This window comes from Sebastes umbrosus, chromosome 23, assembly GCF_015220745.1.
Source record: "Sebastes umbrosus isolate fSebUmb1 chromosome 23, fSebUmb1.pri, whole genome shotgun sequence".
Classification (NCBI taxonomy): Eukaryota; Metazoa; Chordata; class Actinopteri; order Perciformes; family Sebastidae; genus Sebastes; species Sebastes umbrosus.
The window spans coordinates 16,167,507-16,187,240 of NC_051291.1; the positions used below are offsets into that span (position 1 = coordinate 16,167,507).

Consider the following 19,734-nt stretch of genomic DNA (forward strand, 5'->3'; position numbering starts at 1 on the left):
GCAAAGATTTCTTATTTTGCTCTGTTTTTTTTTTTCATTGGAAAATGAATATCTCTGTTTTTTTGACTATCGAACGAAATAAGCAATTTAAAGACATCACTTTGGGTTTTGGGGTGGTAATTTTTCATTTTTTTTTCTGACATTTTAAAGACTAAACAACTTAAGGAGGCTAAATATGTGAATACTGTAGTGTACATGTCACAATCACGTGGTATTATATAATCTAGGCATGTCTTTGGCTGAACAAACATTCTTAAAAATTGCTCAATTTCCACATGGCAGTTGCTTGCCAAACAGGTTTCTGTGAAAGACTGCTGCTAACGCAACTAAAACACCATTATAATATAAATAAATACAGAGTGGCACAGCTCACATCATATTTCTTCACCTCTCACATATATTTGTTTCAGCTTAGAAATATTGCTATATTCAGTAATTTTACACACTTGAATTTCCCTCGGAAACAATAAAGTTACTATCTATCTATCTATCTATCTATCTATCTATCTATCTATCTATCTATCTATTTAAGATAAGATAAGATAAGATAAGATAGAACTTTATTAATCCCGAAGGAAATTCTTGTGCCAGAGATTGCTCAAAAATACAACAAAATTATATAATAACAAGTTCAAGTGTATAAAATAAAAAAGTACTATTTCTAGCACCAGTGCCTAATAGAATAACAATTAAGTAAGATACATTTAAATAAATATAGAAAAAAAAATGAACACAAGCGACACAAGATAACGAAGAGAAACTCTAGCATATATCTATCTATCTATCTATATATAAATGAAACATATACAAAAAAAGGAAAAAGGAAGGGACCAAAAACACAAAAAGATAAGTAAATTAAAAATAAATAAATAAATAATAATAATAATAATAATAATAATAATAATAATAATAATAAATAAATAAATAAATAAAAATAAATAAAGTATAAGTTGTGAATTATATGTAATATGGGGTCTGCAGTTTAAAACTTAAATTGTACACACTTTTCTATCACAGAATTTGCCAAAAAAACTACAACAACGTTACTCAATGTCTGGAGTGTCATGTGTTTTCGGTTGAGCGCTCTGATTGGCTATCTGTCCCTCATGCGACCGACGTCACGCATTGAATAGCCTCCCTACGTCGTCGCTGAGTCCAGTTCAGTCTAGCGACAGTCAGAGTAACCAGAGGAGCAGAGCTGCGACTACAACTCTATCAACTGAGTTACAACACCTCAGAGGACGGTCAATCTACACACACCAGCACCAGGTGAATACTACAACTCATACTAATCACTATAGGTTGTTATTAATGTTGTTCCAGCTTGTTTCAGACTAGTTTAACGAACCGTCTCTAATAGCAACCTGCCAGCTAGCAGCTTTGGCTATCCAGCTAATTCTGGCTGTCACAACAAGAGAGGAGAATAATCTGCTAGCCAGCAACAAAAGCACTGCTCTGCTCTCTCTTTACGAGGCGTTATCTCTCACATGGAGGCAGTGTTTGGTGTGTTTAAATGCACATAGTTCGACGTGGTAAGCTGTCAAATTAAACCAAAGCTCTGTTAAATAGTTATGTGGCTTTATTTTGGGGATGTGGCAGACAGTTAGCTTGACTAGCCTGCGAGCTAGCTATGGTGTAAACAAACCCATCACCATCAGAGCCTGTCTGAGGGAGGCTGCAGTCTGCTGCTTATTTCACCTTTGACAACACCAGTTTGGGGTGAATGTAAAGGTGGAATATTTTGTGCAAAAGGTTGAGGTTAAACATGTAAAAACGCTCATCAAGTAGGAAATGTGGCTTTCAACAAGAAGGTAGTCTGGCTGGAGTTTCTTTGTCTTCGCCAGTGTTGCCTCCTCTGTACTCTGTGTGTGTCTGAGTTTACAGCATTGGCTAGTATGTCTCCATTTGCTGCTATTTTTTTGTGCCTGTATTATCTTATTAACAAGAAGATGAAGCTGGAAATGCTTATTCATTTAATCACTTGGTGCATCTTCTTTCTAAGTGCATGTTTTGGTGTCTAGCTTCTTGCTTTTTTTTGTATTTTGATGTCTTGTGACATAAAAAAAGCAGCCACATGCAGTGGTTTTGTAACATGACTGTTCAGATCAAGACAATATCGTTTCTATAGAACCTACTCTTTGGACTGTGCAGTCATAATTTCATAAACAAATTATGTTCATATGTAAGACAGTATAAGTCTGGCTGGAGTTTGGAGTTTCTTTGTCTTCGCCAGTGTTGCCTCCTCTGTACTCTGTGTGTGTCTGAGTTTACAGCATTGCTTAGTATGTCTCAATTTGCTGCTATTTTTTTGTGCCTTTTTATTATCTTATTAACAACAAGATGCAAGCTGGAAATGCTTATTCATTTAATCACTTGGTGCATCTTCTTTCTAAGTGCATGTTTTGGTGTCTAGCTTCTTGCTTTTTTTTGTATTTTGATGTCTTGTGACATAAAAAAAAGCAGCCACATGCAGTGGTTTTGTAACATGACTTTTCAGATCAAGACAATATCGTTTCTATAGAACTTACTCTTTGGACTGTGCAGTCATAATTTCATAAACAAATTATGTTCATATGTAAGACAGTATAAGTCTGGCTGGAGTTTGGAGTTTCTTTGTCTTCGCCAGTGTTGACTCCTCTGTACTCTGTGTGTCTGAGTTTACAGCATTACTTAGTATGTCTCAATTTGCTGCTATTTTTTTGTGCCTTCATTATCTTATTAACAACAAGATGCAAGCTGGAAATGCTTATTCATTTAATCACTTGGTGCATCTTCTTTCTAAGTGCATGTTTTGGTGTCTAGCTTCTTGCTTTTTTTTTGTATTTTGATGTCTTGTGACATAAAAAAAAGCAGCCACATGCAGTGGTTTTGTAACATGACTGTTCAGATCAAGATAATATCGTTTCTATAGAACCTACTCTTTGGACTGTGCAGTCATAATTTCATAAACAAATTATGTTCATATGTAAGACAGTATAAGTCTGGCTGGAGTTTGGAGTTTCTTTGTCTTCGCCAGTGTTGACTCCTCTGTACTCTGTGTGTGTCTGAGTTTACAGCATTACTTAGTATGTCTCAATTTGCTGCTATTTTTTTGTGCCTTTTTATTATCTTATTAACAACAAGATGCAAGCTGGAAATGCTTATTCATTTAATCACTTGGTGCATCTTCTTTCTAAGTGCATGTTTTGGTGTCTAGCTTCTTGCTTTTTTTTGTATTTTGATGTCTTGTGACATAAAAAAAAGCAGCCACATGCAGTGGTTTTGTAACATGACTTTTCAGATCAAGACAATATCGTTTCTATAGAACTTACTCTTTGGACTGTGCAGTCATAATTTCATAAACAAATTATGTTCATATGTAAGACAGTATAAGTCTGGCTGGAGTTTGGAGTTTCTTTGTCTTCGCCAGTGTTGACTCCTCTGTACTCTGTGTGTCTGAGTTTACAGCATTACTTAGTATGTCTCAATTTGCTGCTATTTTTTTGTGCCTTCATTATCTTATTAACAACAAGATGCAAGCTGGAAATGCTTATTCATTTAATCACTTGGTGCATCTTCTTTCTAAGTGCATGTTTTGGTGTCTAGCTTCTTGCTTTTTTTTTGTATTTTGATGTCTTGTGACATAAAAAAAAGCAGCCACATGCAGTGGTTTTGTAACATGACTGTTCAGATCAAGATAATATCGTTTCTATAGAACCTACTCTTTGGACTGTGCAGTCATAATTTCATAAACAAATTATGTTCATATGTAAGACAGTATAAGTCTGGCTGGAGTTTGGAGTTTCTTTGTCTTCGCCAGTGTTGACTCCTCTGTACTCTGTGTGTGTCTGAGTTTACAGCATTACTTAGTATGTCTCAATTTGCTGCTATTTTTTTGTGCCTTTTTATTATCTTATTAACAACAAGATGCAAGCTGGAAATGCTTATTCATTTAATCACTTGGTGCATTTTCTTTCCAAGTGCATGTTTTGGTATCTAGCTTCTTGCTTTTTTTTGTATTCAAGATTCAATATGTTTATTGTCACGCCAGTTATACAGGTACAATCGTGTGAAATACTTTTTGCTGGGAAGCTCCATTAAAATACTAAGTTATATTACATTTACATTACAATTATAAAAGGAAATACTTTGTACAAAGGCAAAGTAAGAACATATACATTAAGAACATATACAGTATAAGATATATTTTTGTGTGAGAAGGTGTCGTAAGAATTATCTATTCAAAACATCTAGCTTCACTTTGGTGCAACTTCTTTCTAAGTGCATTTTCTGCATTTTCTTGCTTTTTTTTATTTTGATGTCTAGTGAAATCAGAAAAAGCAGCAACATGCAGTGGTTTTGTAACATGACTTTTCAGATCAAGACAATATCGTTTCTATAGAACCTACTCTTTGGACTATGCAGTAATAATTTCATAAACAAATTATGTTCTTATGTAAGACAGTATAAGCTGATTTCCTGTTGTTAACTGGAAGTCTGGTTTATGTAAGTCTGTGGGGGACTTAACACATAGCCTATTTCATACAGTAAACCATAGTGTTTTCATTATTGACAACAAAAGAAGAAGGTACCATTTTCATCATTTACCAGCCAATATTCACTATTTTACCATATTGGTATGATGCTTTCTGCAATATTCTCACACTCAGCAGCTATAGTCAAAATCCTCTGGACTGCTGACTGACTATAGAGTGTTAAATTCTCTTTTTCCTACTTAACAGGGGTGGGGGGAAAAATCGATTCGCCAATGTATCACTATTATTTTTTTTTACGATTTTGAAATCATTTTTGAAATGCCGGAATCGATGTATTTGCTTCATTTATGTCTATGCAGAGGTAGAACAAAGTTACCGCTTTTATCGTTGTAGTCTGAGTAACGTATCTTCATATCCGTTCCGTATCCGTTAACCAAAACAAACTGCAGCCGGCCGCAGTGAGCCGAAATGAAAAAGTAGAAAACAGCGGAGGGTCCGCTTGGATACAATCTGCACCCTCAAATTTTAAATCCAAAGTGGTAAACACTACACATCCAATAAAGTATGGAAACACTTTTGGTTTCACACATCGCCAGGAAAAGCAGAGATAGACATCATGACTTAAGCTGCATGCTAACTCTGTCATGGACAGGAAACGTTATCATATTGTAACATGCAGTCAAGCCAGCCGTCACTAGCATCAGCCGGTCAAATCAGCTGACACTACAACTGTAGAGCACCCATATACTGACATTTACGTTAAATGCATTCAAACGGCCCTGATGGAGTTGACCATGGATGTATAAAGAGAACAGAGCTGATGCAACTTTTTCCCATTGTGTAGTGTTAAAAAAAGTTAACAAAAATTGCAATAAATTGTAATATCGAATCGCATTACTTAAAAATATTGTGATAGTATCCAATCGGGAGATAGGTGAATCATCCCAGCCTTACGGCTTAACATTTATTTTTAGTTGTACTGAATGCACATGTACTACTGCATGTGTGCCCATCCCATTTCAGTGTTCTTCTGAATGTTCGGTTTGCCACAAAGCATGAGGTCATCTCATAAATATTTCATGGGCTGGGTGGCTGATAGCCTATTTGTCTTCAACCCAAATTTTATATGTACAAAACAACTCCCAGCCCTCCCCTAGCATGAGATTAGCCCATGGATATTTCATAGGAGCGGTATTTGTGTTGAAACCCGTTTTGCATTTTTAATCAGTGCGCTGTTTGACCTTTTGGGGTTTCACAGTGTCATTATTTACCAGTGCAGGTTTGCTCCTATGCAACTTACCGACACTGGTTCCATAGAAAAATCCAGTTGTGCACAAAGCACAGTACCCAGAGTACCACAGTAAGTTCACCACATGGAGTTCATTTATCTGAGATGGCCTTCAGATTCATCTAACCAGGAAATTTGCAGTAATTTCCTGTTGGAAGATATCGATTTGCAATTATACAAATACTAATGAATTCAGAACCTCCATTGCGTGAGCTAATGTGTGCACCGAGTCAATCTCACCCTGCTGCTAGACATGGTTGTTGAGAAATACGTCATGTTTTTCTACTGGAAGTACAACTCTCTGGAGAATTTAATGTATAATGAAGTCAGTCTTTGACAGTGTGCCAGGCAGAAGAGCAGCTAAACATAGCTTCTAAGAATAGTAGAGAACTGTCAGTGCAAAATTGATTGATCATAAGACAGTAGCTGCCTCTTTCTTTCTTTTATATTACTCCTCTCATTTCTGTCTGAGCTTTATTTCCTTCCCTCACAACTCAAAACAGGGCTGCGTGTGGACAAAATGTGCCTTTCTGTTAAATGGTTTATGTTGCTGCTTAAGTGAAAATGTACACACACAACAACACTCACAGCCAAATAAGCCTGGCACTAGTTAATTACTTTGTCCATAGGCACAGTAAGCATCTTACGCCCTAAACACTTCTCAGTGTAAACAGCATTAACAGATAGAATATGTTAATGTGTGTGCTAGCCCCAGCAGCTTTTGCGCATACATGTTGGTTTATAAATGTTTGTTTGTAAACAGAATTTGACAGTTATCTGAGCGAAACGAGTTTGTTGACCTCGGCCAAAAGCTGAATCATAGAGTTAGATAACAAAATATTCTACGATTCTAACCCTTCTCTGTTTTTTCAGCCTTTATTCAGACAGAAGGCATTGATATCTAAATATAGTCAGTAGTTTTAGGTTCCCCAGGATCGGAACATTTAGGGGACCTATTTTTATCTTTGTGTGACCCACCTTTGGATTACCACCCAGGGCTTGAAATCCGCTGCATGTGGTTGCACTGTGTTCACCAGCAGAGCCAGCAGCGTACTGACCTTGTTGTGGTCTGTGTCTGCTCTGAGTTCAGATGCTTGGTGGTTCAGTAACCGTTTACAGACAAAAAGCAGTGTCTTTGAATACTGTTTTGGTGGTAATTTGGGCAGGATTGAACCAGATTTAGTATAGTAGTTTAGGCATTGTATAGTAGAGGTTCAGGAAGATTTACACATTTTTTCAGTACAATTTGATAAAAAAAAAAAAGGTGTTAACAATTTGTGAGGTATAGATGGCCTGCTAAACTGTTTGTATGGATGTTTGGTTAGAGTTTGGCAGAGTGTTTGACAGAGCGCTGTTTAAAATGTGTGCGACGCAGGTTGTGAGTTTGTTTCATATCAAACCAAACCATTGTGACTATGCTGAATTGGCCTTTCTCCTCTGGGGAAGGACACCTGAATGTCACCCAACATGTGACCAATGCTTGTGCATGTGCGTGTAGTCTGTAATGGCATTTTTCTCTTGTCTTCTGATGAAATTAGTGATATTTTAGGAATATCTTGCTGTGAGGAAATGTAGTTTTATCCTGTTACATAGTTATGGAATATTAATACAATATTTTTATGGTAAAATACTTCCACCTTACCACCATATCTGTCAAGCGTGTGTCGTGTGTATACAAAGTTGGTAGTATCTGTGCTACGTAGCTGCCCGTTTTTGTATAATGTGAGGACAATGGTGTGTGTGTGTGTGTGTGTGTGTGTGTGTGTTTGGTTCACCTCACACACTGGCTCTCTTTGTATATGTCTCCATCATAAGACTGCTGGCAGCCGCATCAGTAACTCACTGTTGTACCAGGACTGAGAGGTAACCAGGGGACACACACTTACACAGGCAACCCAGATATGACGTCTTATTGTTATAAAATCCTAATAAATCTTTAGTTTGTCAGGTGGTTAATGTGGGTTAAAAAATAGCAACTATAGTGTTTTGATATGGAAAAACATACTAAACTTGCCTGCAAATAGTCTGACGTCTCCCATCATTCATTTTTTGTTATGAAGCAAACCCCACCCATGTGCAGCTGTAAGAAGGCAAAGCAAAATTATTTGCGTTGACTAGCTTTCAGGTATAGCTGCATTGAGACAGAGAATCAAAGGTGTGTCTTCAGTAAAATCATGGTAGGGTGGGTGTGTACACGTGTGGTTGTGTTTAAGTACAGGTCTTAGTGTGATTACATAGTCCCAATGAACAGTAAAAGCAGTCATGTGGTCTCCAACAGCAGGTTTAAATCATTGTAAAGCTGCCCCAAATACAAAGGGAGGCCTATTCACCACCTCCCGTCTATAGGAACACACACAGTATAAAGCACTGTAATGTGAACTACACCACCAAATGAAGAGTTAACGGATAGCAGGCCACTTTAGTTAACAAAATAGAACCAATATACCAGCCAGACGGTCTTGTTTTTCAGTTAAGGTCACCAAATTTGATAGTAAGCATTTAGTACTAAATTAAACTTGTGATTTTAATTATTCTCTCTCCGCAAGATAAAAATGTTTCAGGCCATTTCAGATGGGAGGCTGACGATGTAGTGGTGTAATTGCTTTGTAGGAACAAAACCACTGGGACGAAGAAAAACAAAGATATTGACGTCAATACTCCTTTGCCTTCTACTTGAGTAAGGAAGATCAGGGGCTTAAAAAGCAATTGACAATTTAACAAGAAGTGTCTTCTTCACTAACACTGACAAATTCCTACATTGATTAAAATCCTCCTACACACACCCAACTACTATACCATCCCACGCTCACCCTGACTTTTACAAGGTATAGATCTTAATGTTTGACTGTTACTGATATTATCAGATAGTGAAAACGTCAGCGTTTTATTTAGAGGGCAATGTGCAAAACGTGTTGTCACAGGAAGTCGTTATCTTATGTATTTGTGGCTTTTGGACCGACGTTAACAATAAAAAATAGATTGTGCTCCCTGTCTGATGTCTAAGCATCTGTTGACTGTGCATTATTCAAGCCAGTCAACGTGGCTTCTTTAAATTACACAGTGACGTCTGGTTAAAATTACAGTAAACATGTGAGATGCTGCTACATAAACCTATAGTGTTGTCTTTTAGCTGACTATCAGGTTGTGAAAACTGTTGCTCGGTAAAAACTGTGATGAGTAAAGAAAAGATACAGATCAGAGTAAACCTGTTTTGACTGATTTTAGACTGATAGGCCCGTGTCTCCTGTTTTGTCTTCCTCCTGTTGACTGGTGCGGGTGTCAGTCTGACCTGAAAAACCAGGTGGGATGTCATGGAAAAGCTCATTGTCATGCCCAAGTATGTAGGGTTCCTGTTTTTGATGGCATCGCCTCATTGTTTAAGGAACAATGGGTAACATGCATTCATTCAGATTGATTAAAAAGACAAATTTAATACACATTGACTGACTTTAAAGCGGCTATAATTGCTATTTTTCAAATGCATCAGAAGACAATGTGAAAACAATGTTGTGTTGATTTTTGTTGATGGTCTGTTATTATCTCAATATTATTATCCTTGTTGTTATGGTTCGTCCTAGGTCATTCTGATTTAAAATGTAACCGTATAAAGTGCAAATGCTGTTTGTGTGACAGGAAAAGGGAGAGGAATGTATGCACTTCTTCCCCGTGTGACACAGTGTTGGTTGACTCTGTGTGTGATAGAGAGAGACAGAGTAATGCCACAGCATGTGACAGGCCACAGGCCATATCTGTCAAAGTGACTCAGAGAGTGAGTGCACGTTGTAGGGAATAACTAAGGCAACTTGGATACAATACCATGAAAAATATCAATTTTCAATACCACGGGGAAAAAATTGACATAACATTGGGGGCATCAAATTTTAGATTTGTATTAAAAGATAAACAGCGGTGTATCAGAGAGAAGAGAGAGCAGAAAGCGCAGCTAGCACTTGTGTATCGATACTGTGGAAAACGAGGATTGAAACCGGTTCAAATATTCTGTTTCGATACTGAATATTTTTTACAACACTACTATATTGTGTTTCAAATGTTTTATTTTAGCATTTTTAGTTAAATCTCAAGCAGTGTGGCTACTGTAAATGTGCGCTCAAGGGGTAAATATACCTTCAGCCTAAAAATAGAAAATGTAAGAGGAGTAGGTTTGACCAATTAAATGCTAGATCTCTCTAAAGAGACTCCTGTTGCAGCCAACAGTGTGTATTTGAAAGTTGAAAGTTAAGTTTAAAGGTATTGTTTTAACTTGATGGCCTTTCCTGCGCAACTGTAGTGCGCACTTCACTCCTCTGCTGCCGTGGATTCAGCTGGACGATCAACTGTTCTAGTAGCGGGGCATCATAAAACACACTTGGCTCAAACTTGAAATAAACCCTAATTTCACAGGTTTAGATGTGAAAAAATATGCCGGCTCTGCATGATTTTGTCTGTCTCTCGCTGCCCGCTGAGCAGCGGCTGAGCGGCTCTCGTTCTTCAGGGGAAGACCATTAAATAAGCAGAATAAAATTACAAATATCGCCCCCCAAAAAACAACCGGCAATGTACTCAGCCAGTCGCAAATATATTCGTCCAATTGCCCCAACCTTAGCGGCCGGCCCGGCTATGTCAACAAAGCATGGAGAAGCTCGGATTACAACACACACAGAGGGAGAGTGATTTCATTCTCTGTTATAATTCCAAAAGATTATTTTTATAAATTATTTTCACCAAATCTTGTATGTGGGTCTATCAGACAAGTTCATAAGGGAATCTAGTTTGCAGAAGGCTCTTTGCTCCAAACAATAATAGACAGCTGATTAAGAGTCAGAGTAAAAAAAATGTCCACTTTGTAGCATTGTTTACCTGCTTAAAATTAAATCAGAAATGCTAAAACACGGTTGTTAAAATCCTCCAGCGAGTGAATAGTAGATGGTTGTAAAACAGTTACACAGCACTTGTACTATAGGATGCTGTTTGACCTTTGTCCTACATTAGTTCTCTGCTGAATGAAAGTGAAGCTGCCTCCCTTCAAATAGTGTATGACCTACTGTACAGCTTGATGTGTCATTACACAAAGGCCCACCCACTCATGCTGCACGCACGCGTAGTCGTATGTCTGACAACCAGACGATGCTGCAGAGCAGGTTTAGTGAGTCATATATTTTGTCATTCCTTCTTTTTCTTGCCTCTTACCTTCTTTCTCCTTTAGTTAGCGGAAGTAATGCTTTCACCCACTTCTATCCACTGCTTTGTCTGCAGTGAACTTCCTCATAAAGCATGTTTTCTCTCCCAAATGCCTATTTTTTAGGCAGCTTTCACCATCATTTAGGTCACCTGCCGAAGCCCACGCCTTCTCTAGTACACATAATTTATATAGAAAGTCATATACGTGGGATTTTTATAGTACAAGCGGTCACAGCCATGACAGATGGGCGCTTATGTGGGTCCCCAGTCCACAGTATACGGAGCAAAAATGGGCACTTCTGCTTCTTTTTCATTCCACTTCCACTTTTTACAACTACTACCCAGCTTCACTCACGCTTTCCCTTGGGGAGGAAAAAAAACAAGAGAACAAATCAATTCCCATTGACATTTCTTTTCGGTTTTCAGTCGCTCTTATTTTCTTTCTCTCCTCTCGTCTCTTTTTTTGTCTCTATTCATCTGAGTTCCTGTTGGGTTTGTCTGTCGGTTGCCAGGATTGATTTTCGGAGCCACCACTTCACGGCTCCACAGTGACAATGACTGACTCCACACTGCTTTGGAGTGAAGTCAGCTGTCTTCTGCTTGTGTGTGTGTGTGAGTGTGAGTGTGTGTGTGAGAGAGAGACAAATAGAAAGATGGTGACAATGAGCATGAGGGAATGCTGCGGCACATGCTCATGCCTGTGTAGAATAATGCGCATGAATAAATGACCTTGTGTGTAGACTGTTAGCATGCTAATCCTAGCATGTTATCATATGTGTAGTTACTATTCATCTCAAAGTGCAGTTTAGGGTTGAAATACATTCGGTCATTAGTTACAGATGTATCCTATCATGTAGTGAAGTGTTGTACGAGCTGACATCTAGACGTGATGGTGTCGCTAGATAAACGGTCACAGGATGATTGAAAGATGATTAAAGATGATCTGAGTGTAATTATACATTTCACTGCAGTTCATTGATAAGCATTGCGACACGCATGACAGGACTCAATAAGAATCTGCAGATATAACAGTGACTTGGAGCAGAGTGGCCTTGTGGTCAGAGACTTTGTTGATTGATCAAAGGTCACACCATTGACGTCAATATTTAATGATCAAAATGCTCCCTCGCGTCATGATAAAATCGCTAAGGTGTTAAAATTGCCAATTCACAACATGCCATCACAGCCTGTTTTGTCAGCTGTGTTACACACACTCACACTCACAGTATTGCTGGTATCGACCTGTGGGTCAGATCAATAGCATCAATATTAAAAGCTCAATAGAATCTGTGGTTAAAGGGCAGTAATGATTATTGATGCCATTGCTGTTGTAGCCTCAGAGCAAATGTTAAAAATTAAAAGAGGAACTCAGTAAAGTGGACTGAAAGAGTATTTTTATATTGCTGACAGCACACAACCTTGATTGCTTGGTCGGTGTTATTTATTTGGGTAATGGTTGAAAAGCAATGGCTACTGGGCAGTTTCATTAGGGAAGTGTTGCCTGAGGGCACACCAGTAAAGAGATTATTGGTGAATCCCTTTCTTGACCCAGGTTAACCCAGCAGGTCACGAGCCTGCTTCTCTTAGGCTGCTCTACTATTTTTAACCTTTATGTCTATTTATTTTCTGGGGTTAAAGTGTCACTCTGGTGGTCGTTTTATAGTTGCTAATAACTTGCAGAAAAACAGTAGATGGTAATCTTGTCTGCGTGATTGGTTTGTTTCATGGAGGTTTGAAGCGTGAAAAATAATTGAACCTCATACAGCGACTTTAATAGGGAAAAAATCAGGGTGTAGATACGACATCCACAAGGCTTTCAGGAGCCAAGAAAACTGTTATCATACGGCTACACCGCACGGAACATCTTGATGAGTCATTTAGCATCCTGTTGTCGACAGATAATTCTGTGTCAGCTGCTCGCTCCCTCAGAACTGAAACTTCAACATTTTGATTTGGCTCGGACCCTGGGAAGCCCCATTTGGTTTGGGTGTGTGAATCAGTTTTTTCCTCTGTATCTTATGTTCAATCATGGTGAGTCTTTTTTATCTCAGTATGGGGTCAGTCTGTTTTGTCTGCTCTGCTACTCTGGAGTTGGTTCTTAAAGGCAGTGTCAATGAGTATGTGTGTGTGTGTTTTATGTTTTTGACTCCCCCTTGTAAATTATATGACTATAGAAGAGCACTGACAATGATGGAAAGACACAGAACAACTCTTTGACAGTACACTCTGCTCTGCACACTGCTTTAAGTACCTCACCACATGTTTTTGGCTATCTTACCTCCATCAGGGTGGTGTCTGAGGTCGTTTTTAGTTTCCGTAAATACAATCTATTGCGTTGATTAAAGGGGGGATGTGTTAAGGCGAGGCGGCAGCCTCCGCTTCTGAAAAGTAAAGCCAATGTAGAAATGCCTTAACCTTGCATTCTTTCTAGCAGCCAGCAGGGGGCGACTCCTCTGATTGCAAAAAGAAGTCAGATTGTATAGAAATCCATGAGAAAATGACCCTACTTCTCACTTGATTTCGTACCTCAATAAACGTTGTAAACATGAGTTTATGGTCTCAATCGCTAGTTTCAAGTCTTCTTCAATACAGCATGATGTTCATTTAGTTAATGATGGTCCCATTTAGAGTCAAATAGACCATAAAGCAGGGTATGCTTTAAAACGTGGCTACCTCGCGATTGAAAGGTTGCTACCACGGCATTGTCCGGTCTGGGAGTTGTCCGTGTTTTCGTCTTACAACGTTAACTCTTTCACAGTGTGTTTTCAGTTCATGAAAGATGGCCAAAATTCAAAACTCGAGGCTTCAAAACAGCAGTCCACAAAACACTTCTTATATATGGTTAAGGACACATAGATTGACTTTGATATTAGTCTGGATTATCCACAAATAATAAGAGATGAAAGAGATTTGAGTATACTATGTTTTGAAAAATTAGGCTGAAAGAGCTTATTTTTAAAACATGGATATTCAACCTTTTTACCTGTTGATGGGTCAAGATGAAAGATTACTAATGAATATTCTTAAAAGATGGTTGTAATATTGTATGTTTTGTATTCATGGCCATTTATGTTTCTCTTGTACATTGCTGTATCCACAAGGCATAAATATGGTAATTTATAATAAGTATTTTAAAAAGGTGATCATAATGTTTTGTTTACTTCGTATGGTGATCCATTAGTCACATGACAGGAAACAGGAAGACACACCTGGATGAAGGCAAAATAGCTGAAAACATTTTGTGAGGTGAATAAAGCATGGTGTAGTGGACTAGATTTGTACAACGTGTTTTGATGCTTAAGTCTGCACTTCTGTGTGTGAACAATCTCAAAGTTAGAAATGGCAAAGACATAAAAAACCCAAAACATACATGATGAAGTAGTTATGGAAACTGTAGGAAACTGGCAATACTCTCTCTGTGTGTGTATGTGTGTTCAGATACAAAGTGTGGTCGTCTACGCAAGTCTCTTTAATGTTTTTTTTTCGTCTTCTACTGCTTCCAGACTCTTATCAGACCCACACAGAACAAAACATCTCAGCTATTTCAATTGTCTGGAGAGCTGTTTGTTCTTGTGTGGCAATCAGGCCACGAGACTGTTATCTTCGGAATCGACTACAGCTACAAAAAAATCTTCAAAAGTAGCTTATTCCTCTTATTCCCTAGTTAATAAGGACCCAGCATGAAATCTCACTTTTCATCATGGCAGAAAATGAGGGTGCAGTTACTCAAAAAGAGCGTCAATGTAATTTTCAAAAATAGTCGATCGGGGAGAAAGAGGAGGGAGGAACAGGGAAGAGATTTATCGGACAATCTCTGAGTGTAGAAGAGTTTGATTTCGATTAGGGAACATGCCCACAGGCCAGTCATCTCAGTTCAGCTCAAATAGTCTTCTTTATCATCTTCGCAGCGTACAATAGTGCTTCTGTCTGTTGGTCGATGTCATTGGGTTACGGAAAATTCTGTATTTTTCCTATGGCTCTTTTAACGATTTTCTTCTGTCCTTTTGTTGTGTAATCTTGTCTAGTCTAGTATTTGTCTCTTTACCCTTCTCTTCTCCTTTTTTTTTTTAGCAATTCAACGTTCTTTCACCACCTGCTGTGGTTTGACGTTTCTTCTCTAGAATACCACACATCAGTCACTGGAAAATCCTCATATCCTGTAAATGCACTCACATACAACACACACATATTTTCTGTAAAAGCTGCTCCCATTGTTTAGTATCTATCTATTAGAATTCAACAGAAATTAATGTTTTCACTTTTACATTTGAGTATTTTTTAAATTGTACCTCTAATAGATAAACAAACTAATAAGTTCACTAATACGTAAACAATTTTACCTCATTCTCGTACATAGGCTAATGTCAGTAGTAGTTATTCTTACTTTTAAGGGTGCTTTCACACCTAACCTGTTTGGCTCAGTTAAAACAAACTCCGATCCGTTTGCCTGGTTAGTTTACGATCGGTTAGTTTGGGCTGGTGTAAAAGCTGTCAATCGAACCTTGGTGCGGACCAAACAACCGAACCGAGACCACTTGAACGAAACAACCACAGGATTTTATGATAGCAGATATGTGACTATATCATGATTTGAAAAGCTAAACTAGGCTACTAAAAAATCCATCCACTGATGGTGAAATCTGTTCAGGAAGTGATCTTATTGATCTGTATTTAAGGCCATGTATATAACCTATTTATGCAAAACTACATGTATGTAGGTATTTTCCCTGATTAATAGGTCAATAGCTGTTAAAACTGCTGTGCTTGTATCTGACTCTGTGGACTTTGTCAGTATGTGAATGCTATTAAAAGGTGTAAGACAGGGATCCCACAGTACGCCAATCATGCGCGTGTCCGTTTTAAGTATCATTATAGAATAGTTGTAGGGATAATATAGGTTAGGCTCTTATGCTTTCTTTATACTCTAGCGAGACGCCGTGGCACAGGTCTTCGTAGATGGCGCGTGCCCTAGAAGGATGCACAGAGGCGTTTATGCTCAGCGCGTTGATTGTTGCAATATGCTCCGAAAAGTCAGGAGGCATACAAACAAAATATTCTGTGGAAGTCAACGAGAAAATGAAAGTAGGCTGCCTGGCAACAGCAGTAAACACTAAACACCGACGTGCGTACCGCCAAACATTGCATTTGTGTACTGTAATTATTACTGTCTTGTGAAAATGACTTTCCGTCTCACGGTGCTTCCCCTCGTGTCGCCACTCTTTCTATGAGACCTTTTTTTTTTTTTTTAGCTTTTACAAAACAATCTCTCATATTCTTTCACAGCCTGCATGAAAAAGCCTCTTTCCACAGTGTGTTGCCTATTTCTTTCCAAGAATTTAATGACGTGACTGTTCCTGTGGTGTCTCAATGAACAGTTGTAGAGATGTCTGTACAGGCGAACCAGCTCGGCCAGTCTTCCCTCGAAGGCATCCATGTTGGAATGAAAAGCGCAGTGCGTGCAGATGGCGCGTAGTTACAAACATTCAGAGGTGCACGACAAATCACTGCTACAACTTGCCGAGCCTTCGCGCACCACACGAAAGCCGTGATGACGTAATTTTCTGGCGGGCGCACCTCGCACCAACTTCACTACGACGAGCATAAACCAAGCTTCATACATTGTCCTTATACCGTATTTGTGGGTACATTATTTACATAAACTGTCCTGCAAAGTCAATGCCATGTCCACACTTGGGTGTCTAGATATGAAAACACACCGTATCCTCTGTTTTGACGTTCCACTCGCACTAAGCCAGCATTTTTCACATCCAAAAATAGTGCTTTTTTTAAATAACAGATTCGATCCTGGTGTCAGAATCTGGATGCAACAACAAAGGTGTTTGAAAGTGGTGCTTTGTGCATGCTCACACACAGGCTTGTAGCAGCAGTGAAGAAGCCAGCTTTCTGTCACCTTCAACTCTGACCTCTATGATTTAATAGGATCCAGTACAGTAGAAGAGGTGTGAAAGCAATCACTTGAGGTCACTTGTGCTTTCATCCTAAGTAAGATAAGAATATTGCATTTAGTTATATGAAAGCTTGTCCTCTACCATTGCAGCTGCTCCCTACATGCTTACATCAGCCTATTACAAATTATCTATTTAGCAGTCTGTGTGTGTATGTTTACAAGTACGTGCACAGGTGTGTATGTACATGCCTTTGTGTTGTTTCCCCCCCCCCTTGAGTATAATTCCCTAATGTATGTTTGTGGTAGCACAGGGGGATGGTTTAAATGAAGTGGTCCAGTGCTTGGGGGCATGTTCACATTGACTTGGCCTCTCTGGAGCGCCGTGTGTGTTTGAGACACTGAGGAAAAACAGATCTCAGCAGTGTAAGACATGCTGATATAAATGTGCAGCTGCAGTTCTCATCATTTACGGTAGATTACAGCTTCAGTGGTGTGAGGGAGTGTTTGAAAACAGGCTGCTGTACAAACAGGCAGATATAAATGGGTCTAGGTCAGGTACACATGAGCGTATTTATCCTTATGAAGGCCAAATGTCTTCAAGAATAGAAAAGTAAACCTTACAAACCAAGGACTTTGGTCATGTGTATCTCCAACTTTAGGTTGTGGTTAAGGTCCTCACATGTTTAGAAATAACACCTGCACACTGTTACGTCTGTTTGCCGTTATGAGATTTCTCCCAATTTTAAAAAGATATATGTCTGAGGTTATAACTGTACATTCAATCTATTTCTGATACATCAGAAAGTTATATTCATATAACGGGTGCTGGATAAGACTTTTTTTTAGTTATAGCAGAATTTATTTGACATTTTAGCAGTACTACTTGCTGTTATTTAGAATTGAGTATGACATCAAAATTATGATTCTGCTTCTGCGCAAAAGTGGCAGCAATCATTGGATTTTGACTTGATTGGATTTTGGTGCTAATTTCCTACCTTTCTCTTCAATACTGTTTGTCAAAATTGAATTTTAAAGGGGTCCTATTATGCTTTTGTGCTTTTCCCCCTTTCCTTTAGTGTGTTCTATAGTGTTTTGTGCTTGTAAACGGTCTGCAAAGTTATAAAGCCCAAAGTCCAGGCCAAAGGGAGCTACTCTCCCCCACAGAAACACTGCTCATGAACTGCCTGAAACGCCTTGCTTGAAGTCCTGCCTTTTCCTCCGTAACTTGGTGATGTCACCAAGTAATACATTTGCATAATACCTGCCTAGCGGCTAGTTTGGCACACCCTCAAACAAAGCTAGTTAGAGCAGAGCTGGAGCGGAGTCCGAAGAGTTTGGTTCGGTTGACCAATCACAACAGAGTGGGCCAGCTGACCAGCAGATTGGGCTTTTTGGGAGGGGGGTGCAGGAGCTCAACCAATAAAGCCTTTTAAATCCTCAATAAAGCGTTTTTGAACATTAAAGCATGTAAACATGTTCTAGTAGAAACCCCACATAAAAGTATGCACCTGAATATGAGCATAATAGGTCCTCTTTAAATGAAGCGATATTGTTCCATTTCTCTGTAAAGCAGAAGACAAACTGTGACGTGGTTAGAGAACGATGAAGGAAAAAAGGGTTGTAAATTCTCAACAAGGGAACACATCTACTTCCTGTGTGTGAATCTCTTGTTCCTGTCCTTGACACCTCTCGTCGCTAAGCAACTCACCATGACAGCACGTTGGCAGCTCCTAATTGGCTTTCAGTGTTAGTAGATCCAGTATTTTAAGGCCTTGATGCCACGGGTAACTTTCTGAAGTGACGAGAGATAAAGTAACAACCAACATCATCTTTATCTCTAATGCAGACCTGCTGTGAATGAGTGACAGTGATATACCTGCAGAATAATTTGTCTTTTAAAGGGATTGAATTTGTGACCTTTAACCTCTAGATTATGCCGCCACTATCATATTTTTATTCGGGGCAATCAGGCCCAATAAGAAGACTTTTTAATGCTTTGGCTGTGATATATTTGGTAATCCCAAATTTTACTGTCTAACTGCTCAGGTTTAAAGCCATGCTCGACATTTACTGGATATATTATAGGCTTGTATTTTTTAATGTTTGGGAAACTGCTACTAAGTATTTATCTTATTACTTTAATATTGTAAAAAGATGGTGTTTTAACATTTATAATGTCTGGATTCTTTCCTCTGTATTGTTATGATTGGATTTTATTACTGTAATTTAAAATTTTAGGATAAACAAAATCATGGAGACTGACTTTTTTTCTTTCCCCATCTTTTCTTCTCTCTGTTGTCTTCCTTTCATTTCTGCCATGAAGTCCTGAGTGAAGATCCAAAGGCTTGAGGTTTTGGTCTCATCCGGATTTAGTCATCTTCATCCATTAAGTCTTCTGTCTGTGGAGGCCGGTCCAGCGTTCCAAGCTGGACGGAGGAGAGACGAGTGGGGCCGAGGGCCCGGCCTTCGTGCTGCGACACAGAACTTCAAACCTCATTGAACACACGACAGATAATGCGCCTACAGATCCCATGAGTCCCCGGGAGAAAGCGGACACGCCCACCTCAGGTTCTCCAACCAGTCACCTCAGCACCGCAGAGTGCCCCTCGCACAATGGGGTGAGTATCCAACACACTAACGCACTCACAGGCTGCCATCTGGTTGGTCAGGGCCATGTGGTGTGGTATGGGTTGACTGGTCACACAGTAAAACTATACCACCAAAACACACACACCCTCACATGAATAATTAAATAAGTGTTGTTAGCAAGGAAGTATAATATTCTGTAACTGATGCCAGCCAGCAAAGCCATTCAGTATAACAGAAGCATAAACATAAACTGTATACTGGAGTTTTCCCCAAATTTAAATCTGAACTAACACGTT

At 38.9% G+C, this 19,734-nt stretch overlaps 1 protein-coding gene across 1 annotated transcript in view; it reads left to right on the forward strand.

Annotated features, from left to right (window-relative positions):
• The first annotated feature begins 1,108 nt into the window (after positions 1–1,108).
• Positions 1,109–19,734, forward strand: part of adipor2 (adiponectin receptor 2) — a 36,832-nt gene continuing 18,206 nt past the window's right edge. The window contains exons 1-2 of the mRNA XM_037760432.1: positions 1,109–1,269; positions 19,173–19,467. Of these exons, the coding sequence (XP_037616360.1) occupies positions 19,381–19,467 (87 nt within the window). The 5' untranslated portion in view covers positions 1,109–1,269; positions 19,173–19,380. The remainder of the gene's footprint in view (positions 1,270–19,172; positions 19,468–19,734) is intronic.